Below are 17,357 nucleotides of genomic sequence, written 5' to 3'. Positions count from 1 at the left end.
TTGCCTTCATAACTGCAAGGACTACAGATGTCAGGATTGCATCTTATTTAAACTATTTCCTAATGTCTGTAGAATCAATCTTTACATTAACAGTTTTATTAGTGAAAAATAGAAGTATATATTATTTTATATTAGCACAAGAGTTCAAACCTTTAATTTAAAAAAATATTTTTATTTTGAAAATATTTTAATGAGAATTTTATACATAAATGTTTTTCTTACATCATTGTTACATGCTTTCCTGTACCACTTGAATTCCTTCTACAAGTCTTAAGTTTAATACATATTCACATATATGTATATATGTGTGCATATATATAAATACTCACATATATGTATATATATGTGTATAGAAACACACACAGATATATATGAATATATATATACTACTAAGATAATTTTTGTTCCTCATAAATAAATGTGTTTAGAGCTTAAATCATTTATATATTATTCAATGACTTTATATTTAGTATTGTGTTTCAGCATTTAAAGATTGTTTTAATTTTTCTTAGTGTACATTGTCACATATATGCATCATATTTGGAAAGATGGGGACAGTGAGGCTCATCTAAGCTGCACCTGGTGTTTTACAGATTGGAAAGAGAGCACTGTGCACAAGCATGAGACCAGGCCCCCCAAAACCCCACGGGAGGTAAGAAGACCCTGTTGCTTATGGGAGGTGCTTTGAGAAGCTACTTCCCAGGCCCCCTGTACCGTGTCCTAATGACATGAGTTCCATCCCCAAATCTACCATGACTACCCATAAGACCTTGGGATTAACATCTTCTTACCTTTCAGTTTGAACTGAAAATTAAAGGTAAGCCTCACTGGTCTTCAGGGTCTTCAAGTTCTGACATCCTGGGTTCCCCTGCTCCTCCTACAACACTCCCATCTCTCCTTGAGTCATGCTTGACCTGACACCCAAATTCCTACTGTTGTCTCTACTCCTGCAGGGAAGTTCCCAAGGCACTCTGATGCGCAGCAAGCCACAAGAACCTTCCGTTCTGCCTTATGCTCCAGTGACCCAGCAGCAGCAATCTGTGATTTCTTATTCAGCAAAGAACCTCGGTCCCATTGCCAGGCCCAAAAGGTGAGTTGAGTAAGGATTAAGAGCCAGATGGGTCTCATAGTACTCTATGCTGAAACTATGGTATGGTTGATGCCACGGGAGGTGGATGAAGGAGAAAGAAGGAGGAAAAGGAAGAAGAAATGTAGAGGTGAAAGAGGCAGCACCTCAGAAGGAGAAGGGAAGGGAGGACCACTCCTGTGCTTAGGTGTCCTAATCTTGAGAGTTTGGATAAGTATTTCATTTTCCCAAGAATATGGTTTCCAGTACTCATTCTGGGAAACCAGTTACATTTACAACACTGACAACAGGACTAGAAGAAGGCCTACCACACAGTAAGCCCTCATCACGCTTGGCCTCTTATTCGATGTGACTATAGATGGACATGGGAGAAGATCCTGTTGGGATGTGAAGTCATGATGGGAATGGGCCACAGAGACCCAGAGGAAGGGTGAAGGCCAGCAGAGAAAACTTCCTAGAGAAGATCCTGTCTTGTCCTTAATAACCAGTGAGGACTGGACACAATGGAAGCAAGAGTCAGTCCCTGAGAAGGGAGGGTACTCACATCTTTCCAGAAGCTTTGCAGATTAGAGCACAGTCACCTTGCATTCTTCATCATCTTCAAGGTAGCCCTGGGAGGAAAGATCTGGTATGAATTAGTGTCTCAAGAAAAATATAGAAGTTTGACAAGGAAGCAGGCTAAGAGGGCGCCTAGATAAAAAAAGACCAACATTTTCAAGCTATTCAGATTTCCCCAGCCTGATTTCCAAAGGTCTGGTCCTCCAAGTGTTCTGGTAGGAGTTGACCACCAGAGGGTTTAATCCCCTGGCCACTCCTCTCCTTGTTTCCAGATACTCAAGTGTTATCATGCAAAAGTGTACAGTCCCTCAGCCTCTTCTACTGCAGCCACAGGTCCTGACAAAGTAGTGGGTCCAGGTCCCCTGGAGGGAATGAGTTTAGTGGATGGGAAGAACAGAAAGCTGGGGGGAGGGTGGGTGTTGCTTGGAGGAGCTGGGCACTTGAAGGGCCTCTGTGCAGGTGGGAGGAGGTGTTGCTTCCAAGGTGTCATTCTCTAATGTCATTTCCTTTGCAGGTCCCTAATGCCACCAAGCACGATTCTGTTGCTGCTGCCGTAGAGTGGCAGAGGAAGCTGGAGGCTGCTGAGGCTCTGTTGGCTCTGAGAAACTCTCCTCTGCCTTCTCCTGTTTCTGCCTCTCCAAAAAGGCATGGCAAAATGACCAATAGCTATCTATGGAACACAAGGTAGGGAGAGTTGGGGAGTTGGAGGAGTTGTAATTTAGTTATACCTGGGAACTTTGAAATTGAGCTATCTAGGCCCAGATACTTAACTTCCTCTCTCTGACTTAAGAGATGGTATTCCAGGGGCTGCTAGGGAAATCTTCAGTTAGCACCAGTTGCTCAACAGCAAATGAACAGTGTCTGACCCCAAAACAAAAATGAAAAAAACTACCACCATCGCCACAACAACAACAACAACACCCCAGTAGACTGAGGCCTCCAACGTGGCCAGGTCTTACCTGAGTGCAAGATCATGTCAAATAGAAGGAATGGAAGTGGTCATGACTCCCAGCCCAGGTCAACATCCTCAGTTCACTGTCAACTGGGGAGGCCTGGGAGGTCATGCATAAGAAGAATGGTCTAAAAGGGACAGAGGGCGTGGTGATGACTTCAGAGCATTTGTGTGTATAGATTTGGAGCGTGGGTGCCTTCCAGTCATAAGCTCAGAGGAGAATTCCACAGCTGGAGAGACTGGAGAGGAAGGCCGGGCCCTGATGACAAAACACCACAAAATCAAACAAAACCAAACAAAAGTAAAACAAAACAACAACAAAGTACAACCTCATGAAGTGTGTTACTGGGAAGCCACTTGGTGGTAGACATACTGGAATAAAGAGCAATGAATGAAAGTGGAGACTTTGCTTCTCACAGACGTCTGGAAGAATTGGGGATGTAGGCCGGACCGAAATCTAGAGGAAGAGTATGAGGAGGTGCACAACTTCCTTGACTACACTATTGCATATGCCAGCAAGATTTTGCTGACAGGACCCTTATATAGTTGTCTCTTGTGAGGATATGCAAGTGCCTGGCAAATACAGAAGTGGATGCTCACAGTCATCTATTGGATGGAACACAGGGCCCCTAGTGAATGAGCTAGAGCAAGTACCCAAGTAGCTGAAGGTGTCTGCAACCCAAAGGATGAACAACAATATAAAGGTCGTGGCATAAGAAGAAAGATAACAGGGAAATACAACAGACATTGGAGGTAGAAAAGAGACTAAGGCACCTGGACTCTATTTAATTTTCATGAGGCCAGGTGCCTTTATATCAGGGGTCTTCAGACCTGACATTCTCCATTCCAGGTGTTTCATAATTCATGAGTCTCTGACTGGAATATTTTGGTTCTCTTTGTATATCTGTATAAATGTTCACTGTTAAGCTTTTTGATATGTCTCCCATTTTCAAGTAGAGTCACAGTTTGAAAACTTCACCTCTGTACTATTTTTACTCTCATATGTTACATGGCCTCAATGATTACTCTGAACATATCCTTCATTTCAGAGCATTGTTACAGTGGGATCATTTGAACAGGAAGTGTTAAGGTAAAAAAAATCTATGCTGTCACACAAGCCAAACACAGGTTTCTAGGGGAAGGGTAGTTCAAGGGGGGAAATGCTCTATGCCTTCTCACTTGCTTACCTCACAGTACCAGAATGTGAATGAACACCAAAGTTGAAGAAGTTGTTTTTTTTTTAAATTGAGATTTCTACTGTGAGTACTATATTAATAATTGTGAGATTATGAAAAACAATTAAGGATTGATGGATTTTGACTATATACTTCATTTAATATAGTGGTTATGAGAGTGAGCCTATGGAATTGGGACTATATAGTTTTAGCCTGTGTAAAGGAATGACTCTCTGGGGTCCTGAAGTGTAACATTTCACTGTTGTGGTCCAGTAAGAGCCCGTCCCAGCTGTTCCAGGCTTTCCTCTTTTGTCCACAAAGTTTACTCAAAGTAGATCCAATTAACATTCTACTGCCCAAAAGGTAAAGGACAAACTAAAGCCTTTTGGAATGTAGTATTTTAATAACAAAAGATTTTTGAAGATATTATTCAGAAAACACTTAAAATCATGTGTTCAAAGGCGCATTAGTGTACACGGCCACACAGTGCTATGTGATTAGTTACAATAGAAACAAACATCTTTATTTTAGGTTGGTTTGGAACTGCATCAGAGTAGAAGGATACATAGCACAGTAACTCATGCCCACTGCCACCCCCCCCCCATCCCCAAACTGATTCTTGTGATACAAGACACTGCTATTTATGTGCCACAGTTTGGAAGTGATATTGATATATTTTGTAGTTTCAGTAAATCTGCTAGTAATCCCTGCCTGTTCTCCAACTGAGAAAATCAGTATCACATGATATCCAAATACAAGTGTTCAAAGTATTTTACCTGTTGAAAATCAGGAGCATTAAACAGAATGAGAAGGTAGCAGCCAAATCCATGGGTTAAAACTAGATTGCATCATGTAATGCAGAGTTCACAAAAGCAGGAACAGCACCCCTGCCAGGAAATTCCTGAGACACTTGCACACCCCTGGGAGGAGAAGGATAATGTGGTTGAAGGGGATAGATGGGTGACTAGAGGGAGAGCCCTGGCAGAGATGCAGAGGGCACTGGAGCAAATCAGGGACTGGCTTCACTACACATCTCAAGTCATAGGATCCCAGGAATGAAGCAACAGAATAATTCTGAATTGGACTTCTTCATCCAGAATTGGTAGATTATGGAATTCCTATCATCATTCCTAGTGAAGTCACCCACACATGAAGACACTGACATTTCTAGAGTTGCCAGCAAATGGTGAGAACCCGCATGGGCAAGGTCTTGCAGAGGCACAGACAGTCATATGTCAGTCTCATGGTAGGTATTTGATTTGAACCTGGAGCAGTATTGGGAATCTCTGTGGACTCTCTGATGTCACATTAAGGTGAATGTGAGGATCTGGTGCCCTACATCTGCAAGAAGCAGCAGGTGAAGAGATCCTCTTGGAGAATCAAAAAGACTAGCAAAATTTTAACAGTATTTATATGTGTGTATATTTTGATCTGCTACTACTCATTCAAGAACTTGTGCACTTTACACTTGCTTTTTTGTCCAATTCATATTTTTATGAGACATTTACTTTATTTACATTTCAAATGTTGTCCCCTTCCCTGGTTTCCCCTCTGAAATCCCCTATCCCCTCCCCCTCCTCCTTCTCACCCGATTACACTTTCAAAAACTCTATAACATAAATTGTCAATTCAAATTCAGAATCGGGATGTAAAGATTTGAACTTTCCCAAGTCTGAAGCAATCTTGAGATGGTAATGTTGGGTTGAGAGAAACCAGACTTAATAACATATTTTTCAAATATGTAAAGTTATACCTTTATCCCAAAAGTATAAAGAGCCCATGATGAATAGATGATGCAAACAGTCCTACACATCTACCAAATCTGTAAGAGGCAAGCCCATGAGCCCTGCAGCTCTGTTGGGTAGTTCATTTCCTATCCCTGAAAACTCACGCTCATGTGTAAGGGAATTACCTAACTACTCAAAGGTCGAGACAGTAACCAGAATTCACTCAGCTTCTTTCTTCACTCCCTTGCTGTCATCTCTAGGGTCCTAGTAATTGTGCAGTTTTTCTCTGTTATCCAGATGTATGTCCTGCCTCGCTGGTCCCTCTTGCTTTCTCAAACCCTATTTCTCAGCTCCTTCCCACTCCATAGGAGGTCTGGAATCCCAAGGTCACTACTATAGGATCTACACATGCAGTATGTGTGAGCTCTTGTCTCTGGTGAGGATGACATTGTTGGGCCTGCTCTCTTATTCTTTTCTTCACTCACTATTTCAGTAATCCTTCAGGTGATACTGTGGAATCTTTCTATGATGCAGAGAAGGCCTCCAAGAGGCTTAAAGTCTGATTCATATTAATGCCTTTAATGAATTTCCACCAAAGCCTGAAATACCCACAATACCCACTGTCTAGAAATCCTGTTCTTTCGGTGATGTAAGTCTTCATAGTCTTTCCAACTCTGCACCGAGAAGATGATGCTTTCGTGTGTATGTGTGTGTGTGTGTGTGTGTGTGTGTGTGTGTGTGTGTGTTGTATGCATTGCATGAGGAGTATATTTGCCTCTTTATGTGTTGTCTGCATGTGTACGGATGGTCTTGCCTGGCTATGTGTTTATGTGTGTGGATGTAGGCCAGGGAAGTATGTTGAGTGTTTACTTCTTTCACACACTACCTTAAAATATTGCATTTTACGTGTATAAGTGTTTGGCTTGCAAGTGTGTGTGAATATATATACCATGTGTGTGTCTGGTGCCCTTGGAAGTCAGAAGTAGCATTAGGATGCTCTGGAACTGGAGTTTTGGATGTGACCAACTACAACTTGTGTGCTAGGAACAGAACCTGGGTCCTCTGCAAGAGCAGCCAGTGCTGTTATCCACTGAGCCATGTCTTCAGCCCCTCCATGTTATTTTTTTAAAGGGACTCTCACTAAACCTAGACCTTGCCATCTATGCATCACCTCACCCTCACTGTCAGTGCAAATATAAGCTGATGCAGCCACTGCGGGAATCAGTGTGCAGGTTTCCCAAAGAGCTCAAACTATAAGTTTGCATATGAAAAACGGCAGCTGTGTCACTTCTAGGTGTGTAGCCACCATCTCCTATCTCTGAGAGAACTGGATGTCTATGCTAACTGTTACTCAATTCTACAGTAATGAGGAAATGAAACCAGTGTGGATGGCCATCAACAGGTTAATGTGTAGTGAATATATAGTAATACATAAAATCAGATTTTGTTCAGCTATAAGGAAAAATGAAATTTACCAGAAAATGGAAAGAATTGGAAAATACTATACTTTGAGGAAATCTACGTCAGATATACAGTACTTCAGATTAATCTCATAAGTGGATCCTTTTAACACAGACACACACAGAGAGACACACACACACAAACACACATACGCATACATGAGTGTAGGCAGAGATAATAAAATTAGAAAAGAGCCCATGAGAGGTGGAAAAAGAATATTCAAGGAGAGGATAAAGAAGGTAATAGCATATCTGTGACATGAAAGTGGAAGGGGGATTCTGAGATTGACATGTGTACAGGTGGCGAGAGGGACAAGGAGCTGTGATAGAGAAGCCGGTGTGTGCAAAGAGTCTAAGAGAGCTAGATATGCATGAAACAGACATATGGAAACCTGTCTACCTACATCAGATTATAAAAATGTATCAATAATCATTTTTTTCTGGTAGAACTAGATTGTTGTTCTTCAAAATTTTTATTCTGATGAGATGTGAACTTTCATTTTTAAAAAAGGACTCGACACATTGTGATGTGGCCTAAAAGGGCCAGAATATAGTGATCCTGCTGAGTGAACCTTTAGAACAGCTGTGTTTCCAGGCAGACGTTACTATGAATATTTGCCTGAGTGTGTGTGTGTGTGTGTGTGCACGCGTGCGCGTGTGTGCCTATGCATGTGCACAGGAGCACCTCATGCATGCCTGGTCCATGCAAAGGCTAGAAAAAGGAATCCGGGCCCCAGGAATTGGAGTCACAGATCATTGGAAACTGCAATGTGTGTGCTGAGAACTGCACTGGGCCCTCTCCATGAGCAACAAATGTTCTTAAATGCTGAACGATCTCTCTAGTCCCTGTCTTCTTCTAGTCTTCTGTCTTCTAGTTTTCTGTGTTGTTTATGGATTGTCGTCTGGACACTTCTTCCTGTGCCACTGACTGTAGTGCAAAGAGTATAGCTAAAAAGGATCGAGGAGACTGGATATTCCTTTTTCTCAGCCTCGCTACACTTGTTTGAGATCTTGATGGCCGAGGAAGGCTATGGTAGCTGGAGCTTCTTACATTTAAGTAAGGCAAACAAACAGTGTTCGTAGACATGCCCAGGGGCCTCTGCTCTGAGGTCTGCTGTGTGCTCCTGGTACTAAGCTACAAGTAATTTAAAAACAGGTTTTCTAATTTGAGTATCATGGTGAGGAGCCCATAGTGAAGCAAACTGGTTCATTATGGTAGGTAGGAAGGGAGAGGGTGCAAAGTCAAGGCACCTGCTGAGGACATCCTTTCATAGCCTACTTCCCTCAAGTCGTCCTTAACCCTTTCTACTACGTTCCTATAGACCATCGAAGTATTGCCTTGGTTTCTTTTTCCTGTTGCTGTGCTGCAATATCCTGATCAAAGAAACTCAGGGGAGAAAGGATTTATTTCACGTCCAAGCTCAAGGATACAGAAGTCAAAGCAGTAGCAGGAGCCTGGGACAGTTGACCACACCACATCCATTATTAGGGAGCATAGACAGGTGGCTCTTGCTTATTTACTTTTCTCTCTTTATATAGTCCAGGGTGCTAGCCAGGGGAAGGTGCTGCCCACAGTTGGCAGAACATTTCATCTCTATTAACACAATCAAGATAATCCCTCAGAGGCATGCCCAGAAGCCATTTCTCAGGGAATTTTAGATTCTGTCCAGTTGATAACATTAGCCAACTGTATAGGAATCTACAATAATTCATGCACAATGTCAGAGAACGTCCCAAGTCATTCACCTGCCAAAGGTTCCACCGCTGATGGCAGCTGCCTTGAAGACCAAGCCTTTCAAGTCATGAGATTTTGGCAGACCTTTAAAAGTTCCAATCTATAACATTTCTTTATTACATGTTTGAATTGGTATGTTAATGTTTGTGTCACATGGGCAAGTAATAGTTTTACTGAACAGAATTTAGCTCATGTTGATAGAGGTTCACTTTCAGTATTAGACATAAATTAAACTTTGTAAAGCCCTGGACCAGTGGTTCACCAACTTTCCTAATACTGTGGCCCCTTAATGCAGTTCCTCAACTTATGGTGCCCCCAGCCACTGGTACGTGATACTGAAGGCCTGGAGGACTCCTAAAGGTGGAATTAACTGGGTTCTAATGTCAGTGAATGATGATAACATAAGTGGTCCTAACAGCAGTGCTAGCACTAGAAACATGCCAGGAACACAAAGGCAAGCCAACTGAAAGCCAAAACCTTTCCCTTCTTTCTATCTGGGCAGCTTGTAGACGGAGCTGTCTACATTCAAGTTGGACTTTCCTATTAAAAATATGCTACTCAAGAAACTCCCTCACAGGCTTATATCAAGGGTGATTATAGATCTTGTAGGGTTGATAATACACACATATAAAAGCACAATATGTTACACACATACACACCACACACACACACACACACACACACACACACACACCACACTTACATAATATAAAACTATATATAGCACCACTCTCTATTCCCATAGTCTTTTGTTAATATTAACAATTATTTTAAGCACTACTCTCTATTCGCATAGTTTTTTGTTAATATCAACAATTTGTTTTAGTGGTGCTCCAATTGATTGTTTCATGGAGATTTGAAATACTATGGCCTGTTTTATTGCATGTGTATTCATGTTTTTCTTTCATGTATGTCCACAAGAGGCAGTCGAAGCTATCAGATCTAAAAGAACTTGAGTTTGAGACATTGGCTAGATGCATGTAAGTGCTAGTAATTGACTTGAGTTCTCTAGTAAAGCAGTTTATACCTCCTTAATGCCTTGGGATCTTCTCTCTCTCTCCCTCCTGTCTCCCTCTCCATCCCCCTCCCCCTCTATACATATATACATCTCTCTCTCTCTCTCTCTCTCTCTCTCTCTCTCTCTCTCTCTCTCTCTCTCTCTCTCTTTCTCCCCCCTCTCTCTCCTATTGTTTCTTGAGAGTTCCTTTTCATATTTTTGTAGGAAAGTTCTGCCCATGATACTTTTCCTCATTTTTCCTTTATTTAGCAACCACTTTAACTCCAAATCATTTTTAAACTCAAAATAGAATATGATTTATGCTACTTCATTACTTTGCTGACACCTAGATTAACCTTTGTACATATTATTAGGAATGGCACCTTATGAGTACTGGAGGTGTGTGGCACATCATATTCTATGCTCCTGCACGAATGAGGGTGTATTTCAGATGTTCCTCCAATCAGAGCTCTGTGGATGAGGTTTACATGTAGCTCGGCACTGGTACACAGTTTGGTGTTAGGTCCCAGAACAATTGACCTCTATGGACTGGGAGGAAGGTACACAACCACCTGTGAAGGTGAGAGAATGCTGGCCTCTAACTAGAAGAAAACCAAAGTCTAGTGACAGAATCCACCCACCCAGCTCCTGCCCCACTATGAATCCTGGCTCAAGTCTCTTAACTCAAGACCTAAGTTCACTGGCCTCTCTGTGTGTCTTCCCTGGACACCCAGCTAGTCCCCCCCTCAGTGTGGGTGTGAGCTGGAGCTAGACTTCAGACATTCTGAGGAGAAAAGTTCCAGGCAACCCAGGGCTCATGCAAGGGAGCTGGGTAGTCACTGTCTCTCAGTGCACAGTCTTAAACAGGGATAGCTTGCATTCTTATGGGAAAAAGGGAGTTTTCCTGCTGTATACTTTATTGGTAATTTTTTTTCAAATAACTGACAAAAAATGACTTGAGGGTGTAACAGTTTATTTGGGGTGAGAGTTTGAAGGAATATATTCCATCATGCCGAGCACTGGGACTGGCACTGAACTTGGTCTGTGGCTCTGACCAGGGTATAGAGAAAAGAGAGTACCTTTCTGATGACTTTGTCCCTACTCCCGCTGTTTTAATGTCTGTCACCACAGACCTTGGGGTGGGAACACCCAGGTTCCGGACAGATGTTGTAACCTAAGTGAAGCCTCTCTGGAAGCATCCTCACAGACACATTCATGGATGAGCTGTTCACATCCTAGGCACTTCTTAATGTAATCAAGTTGGTGGGAAATATTAACTGTTGCATCGGGTGAAGGACAGCTGCCACTACTTGTGCTTTGGTATAAATGCCTTTGTGTAGAAAAGAGAGAGTCAAGCTACCCGTGTTGAATCTGAGAACATTAAGGGCAAAACTGCAGGAATGACAGGCACTCAGACCTGGAGGACTTTCACAACTGAAAATAGAGATGTGAGATGTTCAAGCATTTCAAGGGCATAATCCCATGGATAATATGAATAGATCTTGGGAAAATAGTTATTGTTCACAATGAGAGCACAATAAATGATAACTACTTATAAAATACTGGAAACAGTACAGGAAAATGTACTGCCTACTGTATACTTACAAACAGTTGCTGTCACCTGTTTCTGGAAAGGACACATTTTTAGAGTATCAGAGAGATTGTGTATTTCAACAGCAGAGCTGTACCCATGCAAGATAAGCACTGTAATTCAGAACACAATCCACATCAATGTTTATTTCATTGAGGTGCAAAGTATTTCTAAATGAAGCTTGCAAGTCAGGAAATCACTATGTATCCAAGTAGGCCTGGAATTAGCCATCTCTTGAGCATCTGCTAGACTTTTACCATTAGGCCAGGTTATGTGTCATCTTGTTTGTTGTTGTCAAACTGGACTTCTTTGTTGTTGTTATAGACAATTATGGACTTTTGCTCAGTGTTTATTTATTTATTTGTTTGTTTGTTTTTCTTTGGTTTTTTGGGGTAGGGTTTCTCGGTGTAGCCCTGTCTATCCTGGAACTCACTCTTTAGACCAGGCTGCCCTCAAACTCAGAAATCTGCCTGCCTCTGCCTCCCAAGTGCTGGGATTAAAGGTGTGCACCGTCATGCCTGGCAAGTCAGTATTTATAGTGCACCAAAAAATGTATTTGTGTGGACACCAGAGCAGAATTTTCAGAACCTAAATTTTGATGAAATCCAAGGAGAGATTGTCCATATGTAGCCGTGGCTTTTCTACTTGGCTCACTTTCCATTCTTGGTCTGAATTTCTTCTCTAACAGATTTACTTGAATGGAGGACATGAAAAAAAATGTTAGCTGATTTTCTGGAACTAAACTGATGCTTAATTGTAGCATTATGGAAGGATTATAGGATTAAGAAATAATCAAAGACTTGCTGCTACTGTCCACAAGGAGCAAAATTCTTTGCAACATTATGGAGGATCCAATTTAAAACAACAAAGAGGGAGCAGGGTAAAATTGGCCTCTGAAAATATAACAGGGCAAGTAAAAGAATTTAAATATGGACTGTCTGGCAACCTAGATGCTACTTGAGTTTAACAGACTTTCTGGTGAAATTACATTATTGTGTTTTCCTAGGAATGGGATACAGTCTGTAGAAGATACATGCCAAGGCAATTGAAGGCAAGTCCTTGAAACTCTGAAAAGGCAAGGTGAGGCTTCAACTCCTGTAATAACCCAGACAGACAAAGCAATGCATGTACATGATTTAGATAAAGGGATGGTCACTGTATTTGTCATCAGCCGTGTCTTCTCAGGCTAAAGAAGGTGAAGGTGACAGACTGTTGCTCTTATTTAAAGCTGTACATGACCATTCTTAATGAAATGTGCTTGGAAATCATCTGGGAAATAAGGTGAGCACAGGCATACATGAAAGGAGATTTGCCCGAGGTATTAAGGCAGCAGAAAGTGGGTAACTACTGTCCTTTCTCTTCCACTGGATCAGTAAGGACGTCCCCACCGACAAACACCACCACCATCAGTAGAGAGAACAGAGCCTCCCAATGTCAAATTCTGAATCTGAAGCCTGGTCTCCTCATCTGAGACTACAAATATGGAGCTCAACACTGTGTAATAAAGAACACTGGGAGCTTGCCATGGGGCTCCTCTCTATAATCCCAGCACACAGAAGGCTGAGGCATGAAGACAGCTGGGATTAAAGTACAGCCTGGGCATCACCCGTGCATTGGAGACCATCCAGAGTTACATAGTAAGACCATGTTTCAGTACAATGTTTATGGTCTAGAGAGATGGCTAGGCAGCTAAGAGCACAGGCTGCTGTTCCCGAGGATCTGGGCTTGGTTCCCAACACCCACATGACAGCTACTAACCATCTACAATAAATTGAATCCCGGGGGTCCAAAAGCCCTTTGGGTTCCTGAGGGAATTGCACACATGTGGTGCACAGACACATATGCATTTAAACCACCTAGACACAACAAATCAATCAGTCAATCTTGAAATAAATTTGAAAACATGACAAAAGAAATGGAAAAAATCAGAAACCTAAAAATCTGTAAGCATCAGTCTGAGGTTAGGCAATATTCCAGGATCACTGTTCTACAGAAATGAAATATCAGATACTTTATAGGGCCTGTGTAACACCTATTCATACTTGCATAATTTCACGCCAAACAGAGGAAAGTGGTTTGTGTGTCTGTGTGTCTGTGTGTGTGTCTGTGTCTGTGTTTGTGTGTGTGTCTGTGTGTGTGTGTGTGTGTGTATCCACACTCCCCTCTCTGCATATTTCTGATGGAGTCAGAGGTGGACTTTGAGTCTGTCGCTGTATCCCTTTCTACCCACCCACCCACCTTTTTTTTTTTTCTCTATGTAGCGCTGGCTATCCCGGAACTCACTCTGTAGACTAGGCTGTCCTCGAATTCAGAAATCTGCATGCCTCTGACTTCCCAAGTGCTGGGATTAAAGGGATGAGCCACCACTGCCCGGCCCTCTCCAGGTTTCTTGAGGCACACCATTTCCCTGAACCTGGATCACACTGATTTTTTTTAAATGGGCAAGCAAGCCCCAGGGACCCTCATGTCTCTGCCTCCCTATTGTTGGGATTACACGTCTCTGCCTACACAACAGGCAGTTTTGTCTGTGTTCTGGGGTTCTGACTCTGGTCCTCGGGTTATTATGTACAGCCTGAAATATTGCTGACTTTTCTTGCAGACAGGGTTTCTCTGTGCAGCCCTGGCTGTCCTGGAACTCTCTCTGTAGAGCATGCAGGCGGCATCAAACTCGGGGCTCCAACTGCCTCTGCTACCCAGTACTGGGATAAGAGACAAGTGATAGCAAGGCACTGGCCTTAGCCCTGAACTGCTGTACTTTGGAGAGGTCAAGCAGGGCTTGGTGAATAGGTGGCCTGAAAATGCAGGCACCACAAAAATGGCTGAAACCCAGGTAAAGGCCACTAGAGAGCACAATCTTGGTTTTGCTCTAGTAGGAGTCACTGGGTGCTTACAGGGAAGAAGAGGGGTCACTGGGGGGTCAGTATGGGACAAAGAAGAACCACAAGATGGCAATGGAGGTTGTATGAGCGAAGCAAGCTAATTGGTCTAGAAACAGGTGCAGGGGAGAGAAAAGAAAGCCCTCGAAGCTCCTTGGTGTCAAACTGAGGTGGCAGCGGGACGAAGTGCATATTCCCTCACAACTCAACTTCCTGATTCTCAGCCACTGGACACTGAGGTAACTATATTAGAATAATATTGGCATCAAGAATAAGATCTGCACATTCACTGTCCTGATTCCTACCTCACGTACCACACTCCACCCCTATCTCTGGGCACCCAATTTCTTCATCCTTCAGCCTCCTCAAGCAGGTCCATGGGGGCGAGGCCAGAGATGCAGGTTAGCCTGCAACCACCTAGCCTACCCTACCCCTACACTGGGGCTCGGGCTTCAAGGCTTGGCAAGTAGGTAGCTTGAAAATGCTGGCACCACAAAAACGGTGGTAACTCACGTAAAGGCCACTAGAGAGCGCAATCTTGGTTTTGCTCTCACAGGAGTCACTGGGTGATTACATGGAAGAACAGGGGTCACTGGGGGGGGTCAGTAAGGGTCACAGAGGAGCCACAAAGTTGCCATGGAAGTTGTATGAGGGGACCAAGCTCATTGGTCTAGAAACAGGTGCAGGGGAGAGAAAAGGAAGCCCTCGAAGCTCCTTGGTGTCAAACTGAGGTGGTAGCGGGAGGAAGTGCATCTTCCCTCAAAACTCAACTTCTTGATTCTCAGCTGCTGGACACTGAGGTAACTATATTAGAATAATATTGGCATCAAGAATAAGATCTGCACATTCCCTGTCCTGATTCCTACCTCACGTACCACACTCCACCCCTATCTCTGGGCACCCAATTCCTTCATCCTTCAGCCTCCTCAAGCAGGTCTACAGGGGCAAGGCCAGAGATGCAGGTTAGCCTGTGACCACCTAGCCTACCCTACCCCTTCAGTGGGGCTCGGGCTCCAAGCCTTGGCAAGTAGGTAGCCTGAAAACGCTGGCACCACAAAAACGGTGGCAACCCACGTAAAGGCCACTAGAGAGCGCAATCTTGATTTCGCTCTCGCAGGAGTCACTGGGCGATTACAGGGAAGAACAGGGGTCACTGGGGGGTCAGTATGGGTCACAGAGGAGCCACAAGGTTGCCATGGAAGTTGTATGAGAGGACCAAGCTCATTGGTCTAGAAACAGGTGCAGGGGAGAGAAAAGAAAGCCCTGGCAGCTCTTTGGCAGCAAACTGAGGTAGCAGCGGGAGAAAGTGCATCTTCCCTCACAACTCAACTTCCTGATTCTCAGCCGCTGGACACTGAGGTAACTATATTAGAATAATATTGGCATCAAAATATGATCTGCACATTCCCTGTCCTGATTCCTGCCTCACCTTACCACACCCCATCCCCCATCTATGGGAACCCAATTCCTTCATCCTTCAGCCTCCTCAAGCAGGTCTACAGGGCGAGGCCAGAGATGCAGCTTAGCCTGGGACCAACAAGGGTTCCGAGCTGCACGAACATGAGGGAAGCTACTGCTATTTTTGGCTCAGGTGGGGCATAAAGGGATGACTGGGTTTCCTGAGGAGAACCTGTGCTTTTTGAACTGCCACAGTACGACGGACACAAGGAGGGACTACCAAGAAAGAGGAGAAACCACTAGTGAAGTGTGCGGAACCATCTAAAAGGTTAGCCAGAGGCTGTGGCACCTGTTTTCATGCACCCAGACAGAATACATTTTTAAGTTTATTTTTATTGTTATTTTACATGCATTGTTGTTTTCCCTGCCTATATGTGTGATGGCTTCAGAAACTTTGGAACTTCAGATAAATACAGTTGTGAGCCAACATAGAGTTGTTGGGAACTGAACCCAGGTGTTCTGGAAGAGCAGCCAATGCTCTTAACAGTTGAGCCACCTCTCCAGACCAGAGAGAGAGAGAGAGAGAGAGAGAGAGAGAGAGAGAGAGAGAGAGAGAGAGAGAGAAGAGAGAGAGAAGAGAGAGACAGAGACATAGACAGAGACTGAGACTGAGAGACAGAGAGAGAGAGAGGCAGAGACAGAGACAGAGACAGAGACAGAGACAGAGAGACAGAAACAGAGGGGAGTCTTTAGACCTGAGAAAAAGAACTTAAAGGACTTGCGGAGGAAGAGCTATCTCCTAGCTATCTCCTGGCTAGAACAAGGAGGGCATAGCACTTGCCCTGAGAACAACAATCTGCTGAGTAGGAGCTATCTCCTAGCTATCTCCTCATGACTTGAACAGGGTATATATAGCATTTGTCCTGAGACAAACAGCCCCCAGAGGAGGCTCTATCTCCTAGCTATGGCTCCCTGGGTCAAACAGGGCATAACATTACACCCGGGGACAAAAATCCTTTTTCAGTTGGAGAAGTTGGTGAAATGAGGAAAATGTAGGATGCAGGAAGATACCTAAATGTAAGTGGTCCAAGATTCTAGAGTAGTGTAGTCTTTTTATTATTATTATTATTTTTTCTTTGATGTGGTTTTTATGGGTGACAGGCTGTGTGCGAGTTATGAGCTGTTGTCCACCTCACCACTTTCCTGCCTCAGCCTCCCAGGCACTGGTATTTCTGGCATGGATTGGCCAAGCTTCTTGGGGAGATGACAGCATGGTCTGAAGAGGAGCAAGTGGTCAGCAGTTTCCAAGGGGATCAACGGAATTATTAAGATTAAGGCTGGGCTTGAGTATAAAACTAATGCAGCTAGAATGGGGATTTATGGTTTCCCCTGAAGCTAGTGACTAAGTTCACTCACTTCTACGGGGGCAGTCACTGAATAAAGGACTTTAGGGAGACAGGTAGAAGTTCACACAAAAAGCAGGACTAGCCTTTGGCATTGGCAGAGCACAGGATGATGCAAGAGAGCTGAGAGTGGTGATTGCTGAGGGAGATACAGGGACACCTGTCTGCTCCTCACCGGGGACTTGATGTGAGCAAGTGAGTGAGTGAGTGAAAGAGCAGGTGATGGTGAGCAGGGACAGTCGGGATCAGGCGGTATTGTTGTGGGGCTTAGGAGAGCAGCTCCTTAGGAGAAGGCTGTGTTCCAGAGAAGTGATTCTGTCAGTGTGCTGGAAGGACCACAGGAGACTTGTAGGCACTAGAGATCGAGGTGTCTGGCAGTAGGGTAAGTACACTGGGGG

General features: G+C 43.7%; 2 protein-coding genes across 3 annotated transcripts in view; both read left to right on the top strand.

Annotated features, from left to right (window-relative positions):
* The first annotated feature begins 529 nt into the window (after nt 1-529).
* Nucleotides 530-2,340, top strand: Gm9133. Its single transcript, XM_006528380.2, has 4 exons — nt 530-652; nt 954-1,090; nt 1,918-1,978; nt 2,160-2,340. The coding sequence occupies exons 1-4, from the start codon at nt 530-532 to the stop codon at nt 2,331-2,333; spliced, it is 495 nt and encodes a 164-aa protein (XP_006528443.1). The 3' UTR covers nt 2,334-2,340.
* Nucleotides 2,341-16,493: 14,153 nt separating this feature from the next.
* Nucleotides 16,494-17,357, top strand: part of 1700031F05Rik (RIKEN cDNA 1700031F05 gene) — a 7,168-nt gene continuing 6,304 nt past the window's right edge. The window contains exon 1 of one of the 2 annotated variants that reach the window (NM_028496.1): nt 16,494-16,633. The gene's annotated coding sequence lies outside the window, so the exon portion shown is untranslated. The remainder of the gene's footprint in view (nt 16,634-17,357) is intronic. The other variant, XM_006528312.3, reaches the window with a different exon arrangement.

This window comes from Mus musculus, chromosome X, assembly GCF_000001635.26.
Source record: "Mus musculus strain C57BL/6J chromosome X, GRCm38.p6 C57BL/6J".
Lineage (NCBI taxonomy): Eukaryota > Metazoa > Chordata > Mammalia > Rodentia > Muridae > Mus > Mus musculus.
This window is presented reverse-complemented; position numbering and strand designations above follow the sequence as displayed.

Excerpts from the sequence above, each read along its gene's own strand:
- Gm9133 (XM_006528380.2), top strand. The coding sequence starts at position 530 with ATGCATCATATTTGGAAAGATGGGGACAGTGAGGCTCATCTAAGCTGC. Across the intron at positions 653-953 it reads CCCCCAAAACCCCACGGGAG|GGAAGTTCCCAAGGCACTCT; the intron begins GTAAGAAGACCC and ends CTACTCCTGCAG. Across the intron at positions 1,091-1,917 it reads CCCATTGCCAGGCCCAAAAG|ATACTCAAGTGTTATCATGC; the intron begins GTGAGTTGAGTA and ends CCTTGTTTCCAG.